Source organism: Megalobrama amblycephala, linkage group LG18, assembly GCF_018812025.1.
Source record: "Megalobrama amblycephala isolate DHTTF-2021 linkage group LG18, ASM1881202v1, whole genome shotgun sequence".
Taxonomy (NCBI): Eukaryota; Metazoa; Chordata; class Actinopteri; order Cypriniformes; family Xenocyprididae; genus Megalobrama; species Megalobrama amblycephala.
The window spans coordinates 38,858,903-38,877,613 of NC_063061.1; the positions used below are offsets into that span (position 1 = coordinate 38,858,903).

Consider the following 18,711-nt stretch of genomic DNA (forward strand, 5'->3'; position numbering starts at 1 on the left):
CTCCTAACAGTACAGTCCTACAGTGGGTAGAAATGTAATAATGGAAATTAATAGAAACTAAATATTTTCAAATACTATTTCAGACATATTTATACATGAAAATATTCAGTTCCTTGCATTAAAATGATCATATAAAATTACCTATAGTAATATAGTATGTTTCTGGTCTTATTGTGAATGTGCATTCACAAAGGAAAATCATAATCTTTCATATAAATTACTTAGGAGGGTGAAAAAAATACCTGTGGATTAAAACCTACAGTTTTACATTATATTAATAAAGTGGATTTCTTGTTGTTAAAACATGGGAAACTATAAATAAAATATGAAAATTTATGTATAAATATGGGAAACTCAGTACTGCACAAAATCATCAAGCTAAATATATATTTTTTGGTTATTTATTGTGGTATATCTGCTGTACACAAAAAAGTAATAACAATAAAATTAATAATAATATTAAAAAAGAATGATAAAAATTCAAAATTAAGCTTTGCGCAAGCCTATAGCTTTAAGAGATTTTACATTCATTCACACATGATGTTTTAATGTAAAATTCCTCTTCATGTTTGACCATGTGACGTGTCTGAAGTGGTATGGATTGATGTTGTCCTCTGAATTCTCGAAGCATCCTATATCGAGAACAGTGCAAAGTGCCACCAATGAGCTTTCCTTAGACACACTAGTGTATGTGCACACGTCCAACACACACACATCACAACATGCACAAAACACACACTTCAAACCAAAAAGACACACACGAAAAGATCAGCTGAAGAAACAACTAGAGAACGACACACAGAGTCGTAGAACTACGTTTCGGATCTAAAAAAGGACTAAATCAACAACATTTTAATTGAATGCATCTGTCTAAAATAGAGGAGAAAACAAGCTGAAGCGACTGTAAAGAAGCTCTGGGACTTTGCATGCATCTTCACCGTGTGAAGAGAGTCAATGAGTGATCGTTTTTAGTGGGAGGAGCATGAGACTTAGCGAATCAGAGAGAGTGACAGGAGGCAGGAACACCACAGGAAGCTCTCAGGACATCCAATCATATTCACTGATGCAAATCCTGTGTGGAAATACTTATGATTTACAGTTAGGGCTGCGCGATATATAGAAATGCAGTATGGCTTAGTGTGATTTAATTAAGTAAATGCAGTACTTGTGCTTTGGTTTCAGAGTGAAGAACGTCATTTACACACGTCTAGTTCATGATAATGTAGTGTTTCGGAGTTTATTTATCGTGTGTGTTTAATGAGCTGCACGCGTGTAAATGAACAATTAAACCCTGAAACCGGCAGAGCATTTATTTGTTTATTTGCCAGCAACCTGTAAAAATAAAAGTTTGGTTGTATAACGTTTGAAAACAGAGAAATTAAGATGTACATATTAGTAATTTTACAGTAAAATAAAATACATTTTAAATTGTATTATTTTTTTTTTTTTATAGCACAATAGTATTATTACAATACGTCTTATTTTGTTTAATATATTTAATAATATATAGTAGGGCTGTGCTCAGAATATCGATACAACGATACATCGTCATGAACTCCTGACGATGCGCGTATCGATACAGCAGCTGCCGTATCGAGTCTGTCTTGCTTTTAAATCTAGCCAATCACGTGATGTCAATTGACGCTAGCAAGCAATGCAAGCAGACATTCACGTTTCTGTGAGCTTTCATTCGTAAATAATCAGCTGTTTTGTCGCGAATGTGAACAGGAAATGCGCTCTCGAACGGAGAAACACGCGATCTCCAAATCATCGATCAAAGCTTGCTAACGTTTTAGGACAGGTCGATGGTATATAAATCATGCCCGAACGTTAGCGTTTGTCAATCAAGCCAAACCGTCCATTTAGAAACCGAGAAATTTGGAGGCCGATCTCTCAGGTTGACGCGCGAGCTGGCTTGACTTAAGTTTTCGTGAGGATATAGTTTATGGATTGTTTTGATTTCGGTAATTACATCTAGAAAGGTAAAAGCAGTGATGACATATATAATAGAGATATCTGAAAGTGAAACGAAAGTGATATTGGCCTCGTCCAGTGGGGAGGACGCACGAGAGGAGACCTGCGCATTTAATTGGTATGTGTATACTGTAATACTGCATTTACAGTGCTTATCAGTGGCGTGCACTTTGATCGTGAAAGTGAAAGTGCCCTTTGCGGTCACATCGCATCATCTTGTTAACATTAGTTAATGCACTGTAAACCAACATGAACAAACAATCAACAACTGTATTTTTTAATAACTAACATTAACAAAGATGAACTAATACAGTATGTATTGCTCATGGTTAGTTCATGTTAATACATTATCTGATGTTTAATAAATGAACCTTATTGTTAAGTGTGTATTGTAAACTCATGTAGCCCATATTTTGTAGACCACGTTAATAATAAAAAATGTTGTTCTAGAACATATTTTGAGTTGATATCCAAAAAAATCATTTTTACAGATGGAAAAAAACAGGCAGTATAGACATTATTATAATATTATAGCCGATATAATTAACCAACTTAGTTTTCTTACAGTCAACTTACTGTTGCAAGTGAAATTAGTCATTGAGCTTTGTTGATATGCTTCAGTGTCACTATAATTGTCAATTCAGTTACTGAGGGAGTGACTTTAAAAGCAAGCTTTTAAAAGAAGCTTTTTTGTGACAATTTTTTTATATTTAATTTAAATCATTGTTTTTTTTTAATGACAAAAACAAAATAGTTTTTCAGTTATCACGACTGTTATAACACTGGTTATTCAATAAACACATATTACTGTTACTAAACTCTGCTCAAAATAAATTTAAATTCTAAATTGAACCATATCGTGATACGTATCGTATCGTGGCTTTAGTATCGTGATGCGTATCGTATCGTGACATTGTTGGTGATACACAGCCCTAATATATAGTAATATAAATAATAAATATATATTGTATAAATAATAAAAATAAAATTAATATAATATAATATAGTAATATATAAATAATACAAATATAATATAATATCATTAATATAATATAATATAGTAATAGTAATATAAATAATAAAAATATAATATAATAAATAATATAATATAATATATAATATAACAATGTTTATTATTAAATTTATGTGACCTATGAAAACTCAAGTGGACATTTGTTATTTTTTATAATATATTTTATTATATTTTTTAAGTTGGTAAAGAGTAAATCCAAGTTAACACCCAAATTTTTCAGGTTTTCCCAAATAATTCAGCCCTAAACAGATTGTGCACTTAAAAAAATTCTTCAGATTAAAAAGTAATTTTTCATCTTTTTTTATTTTTTGTTTTATTTTTATGCAGATGTACTTTCTAAACATCCTTCTCTAGAATTATTACCCTAATTATTCTATAATTATTTATTCAAGTCATCTGGTGAAACTTCATATCGCAGAAAAACAAAATCACATCGTCAGTTGTTTCCAATATCGTGCAGCCCTATTTACAATTGTCAATATAATAAAATAGTGACTATAAAGATGAAATATTGCATTATTCTGCGACTGGATGCCTGGCGCGTTTATATAGACATGCGCGGAGAGCTGGGCTGGTGCGCCTGCGTCTCACTGTCAGCTGGGCTTACTGGTGCCTCTAGAGGCTGCTGGATGTATTGCAATTCAGGAGAGTAGAGCTCCGGATCACAAGCGTTGTCAGGGAGACGCACCACAACACACTGCCCCTCCCACCCCTCCTCCGGCTGGGGCGGGACAAGGGACGGGTGAGGGGGGCGACAACAGACAAAGAGCAAAATCATAAATAAATCAAACACAGACACAAACTACTGTACAAATTACACATAAACACACAGCAGCAGACTGACAAGAAAACATTTAGACACACAAACTGAAGATGAATTAAACACATAAACAAAGTCTGGACATCTGAACGGTAGTTTATAAAGAAACTGAACTAAATGTCAATAGGAGATTTAAGATTGGCTGAGTGTCAAAGTCACATGAACACAAAACTGACTCTGTTTACTTTCTTCATTCACGTTCCTGCTTCCTGCTTAATGTGAATGACTCATCACCAGTGACATTAACTGAAATAATCTTTCATCAAAGTGCATATCCTGTTTGCATCAATGCATCAGATTACAGAAGTAAAATGGTTTAATGTTGACTTAAAGAGTCTAGTTGACATCATTTAAACAGACATGAACTGAAAGTGTACGGCTGTTTGAACACTGTCTTCTTCCTCATGATAGAGTGTGTGTGTGTGTGTCTGACCTGTTTGTCGGCGCGGTCGGCGATGCTGTACACCAGAGGAGGGATGGAACCTTCCGGCTTCTTCCCGACGCTGCTGCGGAAGTGTTCACTCGCTGGGAGACAACTGAAACACAGAGTCACAGTTCAACAGTCTGAAGATCTGAGCTGACCGGATGAGTGTGAGAGTGTGTGTGGTCAATTACTGGATCTTTCTTTCTTTCATCAATCTATCTATCTATCAATCTATTTATCTATCTGTCCATCATCCATCCATCCATCCTTTTATCTGTTAATCTGGCCATCCATCCCTCCATCCATCCATTTATCTATTTCTTTATCCGTTCATCCATCCGTTTATCTATCTGTTTATCCGTCCATCTGTCTGTCCGTCATCCATCCATCCATCCGTTTATCTATTCATCTGTCCATCCGTCCATCATCCATCCATCTATCCATCTATCCATCCATCCTTTTATCTATCTGTTTATCCATGCATCTATCCATCCATCCATCCATCCGTCTATCCATTCATTTATCCATCCATCCTCCATCCTTTTATCTGTCCATCCCTCCATCCATCCACTCATTTATCTATTTGTTTTTCCATTCATCCAACCATTTATCTGTTTATCCATCTGTCCGTCCATCCATGTTTATCTGTCCATCCCTCCATCCATCCATCCATCCATCCACCCATTTATCTATTTGTTTATCCATTCATCCATCCATTTATCTGTCTGTCCATCCATCCATCCATCCATCCATTTATCTATTCATCTATCTGTCCATCCGTCCATTCATTCATCCTTCCATCCATCCATTTATCTGTTTTCCATTCATCCAACCATTTATCTGTTTATCCATCCATTTGTTTATCTATCTGTCATCATCAATCCATCCGTCTATCTATCCATTCATTTATCTATCCATCCATCCATCCATCCATTTATCTATTTGTTTATCCGTTCATCCATCCGTTTATCTATCTGTTTATCCGTCCATCTGTCTGTCCGTCATCCATCCATCCATCCGTTTATCTATTCATCTGTCCATCCGTCCATCATCCATCCATCTATCCATCTATCCATCCATCCTTTTATCTATCTGTTTATCCATGCATCTATCCATCCATCCTTTTATCTATCTGTTTATCCATGCATCTATCCATCCATCCATCCATTCATCCATCCGTCTCCCTATCCATTCATTTATCCATCCATCCTCCATCCTTTTATCTGTCCATCCCTCCATCCACTCATTTATCTATTTGTTTTTCCATTCATCCAACCATTTATCTGTTTATCCATCTGTCCGTCCATCCATCTGTTTATCTGTCCATCCCTCCATCCATCCATCCATCCATCCATCCACCCATTTATCTATTTGTTTATCCATTCATCCATCCGTTTATCTGTCCGTCCATCCATCCATCCATCCATTTATCTATTCATCTATCTGTCCATCCGTCCATTCATTCATCCTTCCATCCATCCATTTATCTGTTTTCCATTCATCCAACCATTTATCTGTTTATCCATCCATTTGTTTATCTATCTGTCATCATTAATCCATCCGTCTATCTATCCATTCATTTATCCATCCATCCATCCATCCATCCATCCATCCATCCATTTATCTATTTGTTTATCCGTTCATCCATCCGTTTATCTATCTGTTTATCCGTCCATCTGTCTGTCCGTCATCCATCCATCCATCCATCCTTTTATCTATCTGTTTATCCATGCATCTATCCATCCATCCATCCATCCATCCATCCATCCATCCATCCGTTTATCTATCTGTTTATCCGTCCATCTGTCTGTCCGTCATCCATCCATCCATCCTTTTATCTATCTGTTTATCCATGCATCTATCCATCCATCCATCCATCCATCCATCCTTTTATCTATCTGTTTATCCATGGATCTATCCATCCATCCATCCATCCATTCATCATTCATCCATCCATCCGTCCATCATCCATCCATCAATCCTTTTATCTATCTGTTTATCCATGCATCTATCCATCCATCCATCCATCCATCCATCCGTTTATCTATCCATCCATCCGTTTATCTATCCATCCATCTGTCCATCCATCTATTTATCTATCCATTCGTTTATCTATCTGTCCATCATCCATCCATCCATCCATCCGTCTATCTATCCATTCATTTATCCATCCATCCTCCATCCTTTTATCTGTCCATCCCTCCATCCATCCACTCATTTATCTATTTGTTTTTCCATTCATCCAACCATTTATCTGTTTATCCATCTGTCTGTCCATCCATCCATCCATCCATCCATCCATCCATCCATCCATCCATCAAATCAATCCATCCATCCATCTGTTTATCTGTCCATCCCTCCATCCATCCATCCATCCATCCATCCATCCATCCATCCATCCATCCACCCATTTATCTATTTGTTTATCCATTCATCCATCCGTTTATCTGTCTGTCCATCCATCCATCCGTTTATCTATTCATCTATCTGTCCATCCGTCCATTCATTCATCCTTCCATCCATCCATTTATCTGTTTATCCATCCATTCGTTTATCTATCTGTTTATCCATGCATCCATCCGTCCATCATCTATCGATCCATCCATCTACTTATTATATTTAAGTTCAATTTATATCAAATAAATAATAAATAAATGTACATTTTCTTAAAAATAATAAAATAAAATACTCTTTATTTTTCCATTATCAACATTTAGTATATAAAAAATAAGATAATTAATTCTGAATAAGTCATTTGTTGTTAGTTTTGAAAGTGTGCTGTAGGTAAGTTACGTTTGCGGTTAGTAATATGCAGTCATGTGTAGGTAAGTGTGTGGTTATTTGTAAGTGTGTATGTGTTGATAGCTTTCAAGAATGTAGTAATATATTTGTAGTTTGAGAGTATATGGATATTTGTTAATCGTTTGTTGGTATGTGTATGGCTGCATGATTCAGGGGGAAAAATCTAATTGCAATTTTTCTGATTTAAAATGTGATTCAGAAAATATACCTCATTATACCTATAAAATAATATTAATTATTATCACTACTATTATTAGTAGTAGCAGTAATACGAGTATTAAATAAAAAATAAAAATGAAAACACTGGATCATGAGCTGCTCACGTATAAATGACTCTAAAACTCGCAGTTCATGTTTTTAATCAAATCAGCCGTTGCCATTCAATAACAAGCCATTGGTTTTATTCAGATTATTCATGCAGCCTCTAATAGTGTGTGTTGTTGTGTTACCTGGCCGGTAATTTGTAAATGTAGCTGCAGCCATCTTCAGTCCATATTACGACTTTATCAGCAGCGATGAATTCTCCTCCGGCCCACGACTGATTGCTCTCGCTCGGGACCGAACACAGCAGGGAGAAATCACCCGCGTCTAACACCTACAGCACAAACCATCACGATTCAGACACAACACAAGCGATAACATCAAACTGACAATCGCACACTCACCCTCCAGTACTTGGAACACACCACCAGCAGCGAGAGCTGTGTGAACGTGCAGAAGGAAATACTCTGGCAGCCCTGACAGTAGATCGGCTTCGACTCCTCCTCAAACACGGGGTCCAGATCCTGCTGAAACACACACACACATCTTCAGGACTGTGTTTTCAGTGTATGAAACACGAATTCTGCCCATCTACACAGGATTTCTGTGTTTATTGAGATGCATGCTTGAGATTAACTGTTCACCTGCATTCTGCTGACGTCAGCGGTGATGATCCACACCTTGAGAATACCAGTGACAGACACGGCCACCACTGTGTCCTCTGAAACACACACACACACACACACACACACACACACACACGTTTACTATATTACTGAGGACACTGCATAAACTTCCATTGACTTTATATCAGGTTAATGGTACAGTGGCAAGAAAAAGTTTGCAGAATCTGTGAAAATGAGAATTATTTTAATAAAATAAGAGAGATCATACAAAATGCATGTTATTTTTTGTTTAGTACTGTCCTGAGTAAGACATTTTACATAAAAGACTTATGAATGGGGTTATTTTAATAAATTCAGCTATTGTTTTGTCTTGTGAACTAAATGCAAACATCCTTTATGTAAAATATCTTACTCAGGACAGTCCTAAACAAAAAATAACATGCATTTTTTATGATCGCTCTTATTTTATTAAAATAATTCTCATTTTCACAGATTCTGCAAGGGGTTCACAAACTTTTTCTTGCCACTGTATTTTCTATGGCCTAACCCGACTCTGACCCCTAAACCTGCCCATCACAGAAACATGTAAAGCACTAGATTTAAATACATTTTATGTAACATGTTTTGGCTGATTTATAAGCCTTTTTAACTAGTTGGTTGTCATAATATTTTACAATAAATGAGGACATTTGGCCCTCAGATGTAGAGTATGTACACACACACAACCACACTGACACACACACGTGCACACATAGACACGCACACACTCAGAGACACACAAACACACACGCACACATACTGACACACTCACAGAGAGTGTGTCAACCCTACCCCTAAACCTAACCATCACAGGAAACTGTGCACATTTTTACTTTCGCGAAAAAACTCATTCTGTATGATTTATAAGCCTTTTTAAAATGGGGACATGGGGTAATGTCCTCATAAATCACCCTCTCCCATGTCATCATACAAATTTGTGTCCTGATATGTCACACACACACACACACACACACACACACACACACAAACAACTGAAAGTGCTCAAAGAAGCTTAACTTAATGCTTGAGGATCATTATGGACTATAATTAAAGGAATAGTCCAGGCTATTTTAATGTTACTGACATCAAAACTATGATATGCATTTTAATGTTTCTTTATGGTGTTATGTTAAGCGTGTAGCCATTAGTTGTTATATTGTTGGTTGAAATCAACAGTATGTCACAGATGTTTTCCATTGACAATAAGTTGAATAAAAGATGATTTTTGCTCCCATGATCCTGAAATGCATGAGAACAGCAGCCGGTACCTTGCGTGCGGTGGGAGCGAATGATGCTCATGGAACTGATCCAGTCAGGAGAAATCTTGGACACGAGTGAGTAAAGGACCTCCAGACTGGTGGCGTCCACCACCAGGATTTCTGGGTAATGTCCATGGCACAGGAGACGTCCCTCCCTCTGTGTGCCGATGGTGAACTGATAAAACTGCAGAGAGGAGAGAAGGAGTTTCAAAAATATGAAGTATTATTACAATCTGAAATACTGTTTTCTATGTGAATATAGTAAACTGTAATTTATTCCTGTGATCAAATCTGAAAATCCAGTCTTCAGTGTCACATGATCCTTCAGAAATCATTTTAATATGCTGATTGGCTGCTAATGAAACATTTCTGATTATTATCAATGTTGAAAACAGTTCATATTTTTGTGGAAACTGTCATGCGTTTTATTTTTCAGGATTCTTTGATGATTTATATAAACTGAATTATATAAAAACAGATGTTTTGGTACCCTCTTTTACTTTGTGCTTATGGGAATATATTTTAAATAGAAATTATTATTTATGTTATTTTTGTCAAAATATCTATTACTTCAGACAGTGTTGTTCGTTGGTCTCATTATGTTGGAATGTTTTCTATATGTAAACTGTATATAGTATATCCTCATTTAGATAAGTGTATGTGTGTGTGTGTGTGTGTGTGTGTTACCTGTATACCGGTGTGTGCACAGGCCAGTTTGGTGAACTCAATGCAGCGTCCATCACTGACGTCCCATAAACACATTTCCCTGTGACAAATCATATAAATCTAACATTTAATGTGCACAAACACACATTGCACAGTCTAAACACATTGTTATCTTAGGGTGTGTTCACACTTGTGGTTTGGTTCTCTTGGTTCTTTTGGTCCAGAGGAAAAAAGAAAATGGTTCACTTAGTATTCACATTGTCATTTTTAAGACTTAACCTAAAAATACAAAACAAAAAATGCTTTTATGTGCGTACATATTATGGTATTTCTACCAGCTGAGAGCTGTAAAGGAGTCAAAACAGCTTCCTCCATCACACACAAACGAAGATGGGTTGGGATGCCAGTGTTTACGCTCATTCAAATGAACTGCACTAACAGAGCAATCGCACCAGAGTGAGTTTAAATCAAACCAAACCTGCCGAGTGTGAACACACCCTTACAGCACAGTAGAGCCCATGACAAACACACACTCACCCGCTCTCAGAGGCGCTGACGAGGTACGGTTTGTCACTTCCTGCGCTGGCCTTGGACAGACAGGTGACGGAGGCTGTGTGTCCAAACAGCAGAGCACGGGGATTGATCTAAACACACAGACACTCATCAAATAACACTGAGCGTTTATTAGAGTTGCAGGATTCTGGAAAAATTGATAATCGCAATTTTCTGAATAGATAACTTAACAATACAACATGTAATTTACTGAAGGTTCTGATAAAATGTTACTTGCTGAAGTCTATTTAAAAATATTTAATTAATTTGACTTTTTGTTTAAAAAAAAATTGGTTTGAATGATGATTCAATGACTCACTCGTAAAGACTTCACTTGATTCATTACTGGATGAAACAGCATTTTTAAACAAATCTCTTGAATGAATGATTCAATGACTCACTCATAAAGACTTCATTTGTTTAATTACTGGATGAATGAGCATTTTTAAACAAATCTCTTGAATGATTCAGTGACTCACTCATAAGGACTTCATTTGTTTCATTACTGGATGAATCAGTGTTTTTGAACAAATCTCTTGAATGAATGATTCAGTGACTCACTCATAAGGACTTCACTTGTTTCATTACTGGATGAATCAGTGTTTTTGAACAAATCTCTTGAATGAATGATTCAATGACTCGCTCATAAAGACTTCATTTGTTTCATTACTGGATGAATCAGTGTTTTTGAACAAATCTCTTGAATGAATGAATGAATGATTTAGTGACTCACTCATAAGGACTTCACTTGATTCATTACTGGATGAATGAGCATTTTTAAACAAATCTCTTGAATGAATGATTCAGTGACTCACTCATAAGACTTCACTTGATTCATTACTGGATGAATCAGCATTTTTAAACAAATCTCTTGAATGAATGATTCAATGACTCGCTCATAAAGACTTCATTTGTTTCATTACTGGATGAACCAGCATTTTTAAACAAATCTCTTGAATGAATGATTTAATGACTCGCTCATAAAGACTTCATTTGTTTCATTACTGGATGAATCAGCATTTTTAAACAAATCTCTTGAATGAATGATTCAATGACTCGCTCATAAAGACTTCATTTGTTTCATTACTGGATGAACCAGCATTTTTAAACAAATCTCTTGAATGAATGATTTAATGACTCGCTCATAAAGACTTCATTTGTTTCATTACTGCATGAATCAGTGTTTTTGAACAAATCTCTTGAATGAATGATTCAGTGACTCACTCATAAGGACTTCACTTGTTTCATTACTGGATGAATCAGTCTTTTTGAACGAATCTCTTGAATGAATGATTCAGTGACTCACTCATAAAGACTTCACTTGATTCATTACTGGATGAATCAGCATTTTTAAACAAATCTCTTGAATGAATGATTCACTCACTCATAAAGACTTCGGCTGCATCCGAAAACCTAGGTAGCTGACTTGCTGCCTCGCTGCCTCATCAAGCAATGACTTGTAAGGCAGCGTTTGTGCATCATTGCACCTCACGAAACTGATTTCGGACAGACTTCTGAGGCAGCTTAACAGTTTAATGATCTACAGCAATAAAACGCTTTAGTGAAAATGAAACAAATATTTAATTACTACAGTAGTAATTTCTCGCTAGAAATGACATCAAAAGTGGAAAATGTTGGTTAAAAATGTACATTTACACACAATCTGGCCAGCAAACGCAACTTTCGGATGCCATCTTTATTTTTCTAGCTCAACTGTGACAGAATGGAAAGCACAGGATTGTGGGATATCAAAGGCAGCAAAGGACACATCTATGCTTGCTTGAAAAATCAATCAGATGAAGGCATCTCAGGAAACAGGAAGTGAAGCTAACATTAGATTCGGACATGCCTTGATGCCTTCCTACCTTGAAATGTGTCCTCAGAAAGCAGCATTTTCCAGTTTTCGGACGCAGCCTTCACTTCTTTCATTACTGGATGAATCAGCATTTTAAAACGAATCTCTTGAGGGAATGATTCAATGACTCGCTCATAACAGACTTCACTTGTTTCATTACTGGATAAATCAGAATTTTTAAACGAATCTCTTGAATGAATCATTTAATGACAAATACATATTTTAACAGTCACTTGTCGCCACCTACTGGTATAACAATGCAATTGATACAATCTATATTTGAAGCATCAATTTACTTACAAAAGTTGATTTACTCTATTTTGATCGTTACTGTTAGACATCAGTGTTTATATCTGAACTATAAACTTTTATCCCTGTACTTCTGTGATAATATGAATTATTGTTAATGAATTATTGACACTGTGTGGTTAAAAAGTCTGTTTATGAAGTTGTTTCATATCTGTACATGACAACGGCTCTCTCTGGATCAGAACGCAGATCTGAATGTTTGCTGTGATCGTACTTGACAAAGGTTCAATAGAGACAGAAGAATCGCTGTCATTTAAGATTAAGATCACATGGGTGTTTGAATAGAGATTGTGATCTTTTAACGATTAATCATGCAGCTCTAGCGTTTATTAACGTTCATGATGTTCTAAACCAGTATGACTTTCTTTATTCCATAGAACAGAAAAAATGATCTTTGGCAGAATGTCCGAGCTTCTGTTTTCACATATTTGTATGGAAGACAGCAGGAAAACATCCTGCTAAACACAAGTCCCACGGAAGAAAGAAAGTCATTCAGGTTTGGAATGACAAAAAAGACATGCGTGACCTCGCTGTGACCTCTCACCTCCAGCTCAGAGGTCATGTCCCAAATGCAGATCTGTCCATCATGGCAGCCGGTGATGATGGTGGCCAGATCGTCCATCACCAGCAGGCTGGAGATACAGTGAGTGGGTGCATTGCGGCCCCACAGAACTATGGGTAATACCAGATTGGTTCCTGTCATGTTTTCTGCAATACTGAAATGAGAGAGAGAGAGCAAAAGAAAACAGTAATAAAACAGACAAAGTCACATAGTTGGAAATTCTCAAAACACAAAAATGAGGAACCACACGAGAAACAAATCCAGGTGAAAACAAAAGGCCTGAAATTAATTATATTACATATTTACATATGTATATTTACATATGTATATATATATATATATATATATATATATATATATATATATATATATATATATATATATATATATATATATATATATATATATATATGTATATGTGCGTGTGTGTGTGTGTGTGTGTTTGTTTGTTTGTTTTTTTACACCTATCAGCAGCAGACAATTTTTTGTAAAACTCATAGAAGAAATTAAAATAATCAAAATAAAAATAAAACGAAAATAAATAAAATTGCATATAATAATAACAATATTTTCTTAGTTTACAGCATTTTAAAAAAGATAAAGAAATTATATAAACACTTTGAGTTTGATATTTGACAGAAAATCTACCTTTAAAAAAAAAAAAAAAAGTCCTTAATTAAATGTCTCTGAATTAAACTGTTGCCTGCTATCATTTAAAGCAAGATTTAAATTCATTAGAATAGGCTTTATAGTCAATGAAGTCTTACAAAAATGATATACTTTTCAATTAATTCACAACCAGAAAAGTTTGGGCCCAGTAAATTCATCAAAGAATCCTGAAAAATTGAATGTTCCACAATTTCCACAAAAAATATGAAGCAGCAAAAACCAATGTTTTCATTGATAATAATCATAAATGTTTCTTGAGCATCAAATCATCATATTAGAATGATTTCTGAAGGATCATGTGACACTGAAGACTGGAGTAATAATGCTGAAAATTCAGCTTTGATCACTGGATATAAATTACACTTTACTATATATTCACATAGAAAACAGCTGTTTTACATTGTAATAATATTTCACTATTTTTACTGTATTTTTGAACAAACAAATGCAGCCTTAGTGAGCAGAATAGACTTTAAAGAATATTTTAAAAATCTTACTGAACCCAAACAGTAGTGTACATGTAACAAAAATGTGAACAATTCTTACAGTATATACAGCTTGAGCATGTCTATTCACAAAAATGTTCTTATATTTATGATAAAGTACCTTATTTATGATATGTTTGGATTGGAGTAGCACACTAGCATACTACTCATACTACACTATTCCTACAGTATACAGTATGCATGTACAGATAGATAGATAGATAGATCATTTATATATATATGTACACCACAGTATACAAATACTATAGAGTAAACAACACATAAGATAGAACAGAGAACATGTTTCCAACTACAGCAAACGAACAGATCACTCAAATTTCACTGGGATTCAGATCATGATTGACAAACATCACAGATTAACCTCAAACTGACAATCAAAATCAATATCTGTCACTTAAAACACTTTTAATGTGTTGCTAAGTTCACATGATGACGGGTTCAACCGACAATAACATCTGACCTCCATGTGATATTAAAGTGGAGCACAACTGTAGACTGAACTGGTAATTAAAATCACACCAGAATCGAAGCAGAATTCAGACGGACACAGTGTGCTCGTTATATAACGAACAGATAAACGAACATCAATGATTCTGTCTGTAAGTACTATTGAACACTTCTATAAGTGCTAGCCCAATAAAACATGACAAAACAAGCTTTTAACATTAACCATTGCTGCTAGTTTCTGTTTGTATAATGAAAATGAAACCAGATTAATTCAGATATACACAACCATAACCCAAAATCATTTGAATAAGCAATATATAAATGACAACTTTATTGGTTTTCCAAAGTGTTTCAGAATTAAATGAGAGCATTGTTCAATGAACCCACCTTGAAGCTTCAGTTTAATTCAACTGTATTAAAATAAATATAAAAACACATCAATGATTCAAACACACACATATAAAACTGACTGACTTTACCTGACATGCTTGCGTTTCCTCAAAGTACACCTGAACCTGTGAAACACGTGTTTAATTTTCACTAAATGAACCAACTTCATCCTGAAATTATTCCTTTGCTGGTTTAGAAACAATAATGTGTTTTCCCGACCCTGCCGTCTCTCTCGGTCTGTCTGACACACTCACAACAGCAGATGAATCAAACCAAACCCTTTCAAAGCAATCAATAAGCGTTCATCCGCACACAACCAATGGATTCACAAGGTTTCTGATCTTTCTGAATGTCAACAGCACAGACAGAACATCACTATATACTGATATTTTATGATATCAGCCAAATATGTGGAAATATCATCTTTTTTTTTAAAGATTATATACATTTAACAGCAGTGCCTTAAAGGAACACTCAATTTTTTTTTGAAAATAGGCTCATATTTCTTGTTTGGCGGTACCACTTTTAGCATAGCTTAGCATAGTTCATTGAATCTGATTAGACCGTTAGCATCTCGCCAAAATGAGAGTATAGCCATATCGACCTAAAAAAACCCACAACTTTTCATTTTCCGTCAGTCTTAGTAAACAATGTAACTACAGTAGAGTCAAGTTTTAAATAGGAAAAATATCGAAACACTTTGGTCATTTTTGAGCGAGATGCTAACGGTCTAATCAGATTCAATGAACTATGCTAAGCTATGCTAAAAGTGGTACCGCCAAACCCGGAGATTGAGCCTATTTTCAAAAAAATGTGTGTTCCTTTAAATCTGTCAATGTACAATAAGCATCTGTTTTCAAATACTTTTGGTGAAATTTGAGTAAAATTGTCCATGTAATGCTTTTTAACATAGTCGTACACAATGAAATAACACCCTTAATAAAGGTGATATCCATAATAAACAAAACAAACTGCTGCGGAGTATGCAATACTGTGCTAAATCCATTATAAAACATAAAATATGACCATGTGCCAGAAAAAAAACAAAGCCAAAGGAGTTTGTGTGTGTATACTGTGTGTGTATATATATATACAGTATATATTAGTATAGAGAGAGAGAGAAAGAGACAGATTCTGTCTGGGCCTAAAAATAATTACTGTATGGATCAAAGATTCACAGTGGGTCTATCCAATGTTGACTTGGGTAAAGTTGGTTTTATATTCACACATTCGGACATCCGTATTCAACAGCCTTGTTAATCACACTACATTGGACATTCAGTGGACATTCACAAGTAAATATGCCATTAAAACAATACTTGCCTATTTTGATCGACTGTGAAAAATGTTGTAAGTTGACAATCGTTGGTTGTCAATATCATGTCGCTGCTTAAAATTCGCAAACATTAATTTATTGAACATTTATTGGAAAGTCTGAATTTATCAGAAGTCCAAATGTGCGAATATAAAACCAACTTTACCCAAGTCATCCAATGTTGAACTGACCAATGGCTGATTAGGAAACATGTTTCAAAACAATCACTAATGTTGGAAACTATACAATTCTGTTTAGTGGCACTGAAATGACACACTTTAGCTTTTAATAGTTCAAAATGAAAGCTCATTTTCATGTCTCTCAGCATCAACAGTGGATATAATTCATTTATTTGGATTAAAAAAACCACCTTACTCTACATTTTGAGCTGCAAAAAAGCCATACATGTTTATAGTGTGCATGTATATAGCATGTTTGTATATAACACACATGAATAGGTGTAGCTATATGTTTGTGTATGATATAAATGTGTTTAGTGTTTGTGCACACATATATGGATTCTGTTATCTTCATTATGTGTTCGTTGTGCATATGAATACTGTGAATGAATGTCAGTGTGTATGTTTGTGTGGAAATATCGTGTGTATATTGACCTCTGGCCCGTTCATCAGTGTGTTTCTCATCATTATTATATGACAGCGCGTCTCTATCGGTGTCCGGTTGTGTGACAGACTGAATGTCGGTGTGTGTTTTACTCACCGGAGCCGGTCTTTATTTTCTCATGTTCGTTATGTCGTTGATTTTATGAAAATATCGCAGCGACTGCGCGTTAATTCCGCAGCGGCTCCCTGATCAGCTGACGGGCGCACGCTCGTGCGTGATTGCGTCACAAGGCGACGTCACAGCCACGGCCTCCACTGCCCCCCAGTGTCTTGCTACAGGAAGACTTTAAACTGAGAAACGACTAAGAAATGTTTCTAGTCAAGATAACACTTTTTACACATATTTATAATACTGTGAACATTCAAATATATTTAAATCATAATACACGTCTAGTTGATACATTTATAGAGGTAGCTAAATATTCATCGCTACATATTTTCATGAATAGTTTTTTGCAGAATTGTTTAAAAATAATGTTTAAGGAAATACATTCGGTTTTTATACAGAGAACACTGTTGTATAAATGTGTGAAACGAGTTAAATCTGAAACAGTCACAAGTAATATGAAAGAAAAAAAATACTAAATATTAGATCAAATTATGACAGAATCACATTCATATTAATAATTTGTAATTAAAGGGTTACATTCATCATTTAAAACATTTAGTAGGCCTGCAAATGCAAACATCAAAAAAAAAAAAAAATAGTTTTTTAGCTTTAGCGAGAGTAATTTTGACTGTTGATTCAAAAAGATCCCCAAAGAGGCGCGAGTACATAAATAAACCCCTCATCATGGAGAAATTTCAACGTTGCTTCAACATTAATTGAGTATGAATTTGTTGAACATCACATTGCAGTTCTATTTCTACATGAACCCCACTCACCATTTGCGAACAAAGTCGCGCCAATTCGAGTTCAAATCTGTGAACTGTAATTCTGTCAACCGACAACCGTAACGGATATATTCACCTCAGAGAACCAAACTATGGTAAGTCTATGTTTTCTTTAAAACTATAAGTGTTTACTTCTATTGTTTTCACAGTCAATGTTACTACTATGTAATCTAGCGCGAGAGGGACATCTTTATACGTTTTATGTATGTACTTATTTATTTATTTATTTTTGTTTACAAAAAAATAACGAGGTATAGCCTACGGCTCTCGAGGAACACAGGGTGAGTTAAATTAAATTTATTCTGAATTTTAATTTTTTGAGTGAACTTATACTGAACCCTATGGAGGTCTGCTATTTCTGCCATAAGAAAAACGTATTCTTTGGTAAATTATGACATAACATAAAAAGTCGAAATTATGACTTTAAATGAAGGATCCAGAAGGGGGTTTCTGTAGCGAAAAATATCTGCTAAGTATATAAGTTGTGCTATAAGTCATTATGGCATATAAAGTAAATATTTCTACTTATCTCATTTGGCTATTTGATCTCAATTGATTTAGTAGGTTATGTCATAATTTCGACTTTTTGTGTCATAATTTCTACATAAAAAGTCCTTAATGTATGACTTAGTATGCCATAATTTAGACTTTTTGTCATAATTTCGACTTTTTAATGTGATAATTA

The 18,711-nt window shown here is 35.1% G+C and overlaps 2 protein-coding genes across 7 annotated transcripts in view; one reads left to right on the forward strand and one right to left on the reverse strand.

The window, feature by feature from the left end:
• Nucleotides 1-17,406, reverse strand: part of LOC125252557 (WD repeat-containing protein 7) — a 117,910-nt gene extending 100,504 nt beyond the window's left edge. Inside the window, exons 1-10 of one of the 5 annotated variants that reach the window (XM_048165961.1) lie at nucleotides 17,230-17,406; nucleotides 13,165-13,336; nucleotides 10,442-10,548; nucleotides 9,926-10,004; nucleotides 9,248-9,422; nucleotides 7,959-8,035; nucleotides 7,719-7,841; nucleotides 7,503-7,648; nucleotides 4,261-4,363; nucleotides 3,615-3,728 (exon numbers count right to left, since the gene is read on the reverse strand). In XM_048165961.1, coding sequence (XP_048021918.1) covers nucleotides 3,615-3,728; nucleotides 4,261-4,363; nucleotides 7,503-7,648; nucleotides 7,719-7,841; nucleotides 7,959-8,035; nucleotides 9,248-9,422; nucleotides 9,926-10,004; nucleotides 10,442-10,548; nucleotides 13,165-13,323 — 1,083 coding nt within the window. In that variant the 5' untranslated portion in view covers nucleotides 13,324-13,336; nucleotides 17,230-17,406. The remainder of the gene's footprint in view (nucleotides 1-3,614; nucleotides 3,729-4,260; nucleotides 4,364-7,502; nucleotides 7,649-7,718; nucleotides 7,842-7,958; nucleotides 8,036-9,247; nucleotides 9,423-9,925; nucleotides 10,005-10,441; nucleotides 10,549-13,164; nucleotides 13,337-17,229) is intronic. The other 4 variants (XM_048165962.1, XM_048165963.1, XM_048165965.1 and 1 more) reach the window with 4 other exon arrangements.
• A 573-nt stretch (nucleotides 17,407-17,979) lies between these two features.
• Nucleotides 17,980-18,711, forward strand: part of LOC125252558 (lysosome membrane protein 2-like) — a 46,716-nt gene continuing 45,984 nt past the window's right edge. For both annotated transcript variants that reach the window (XM_048165966.1, XM_048165967.1), the window contains exon 1: nucleotides 17,980-18,121. The gene's annotated coding sequence lies outside the window, so the exon portion shown is untranslated. The remainder of the gene's footprint in view (nucleotides 18,122-18,711) is intronic.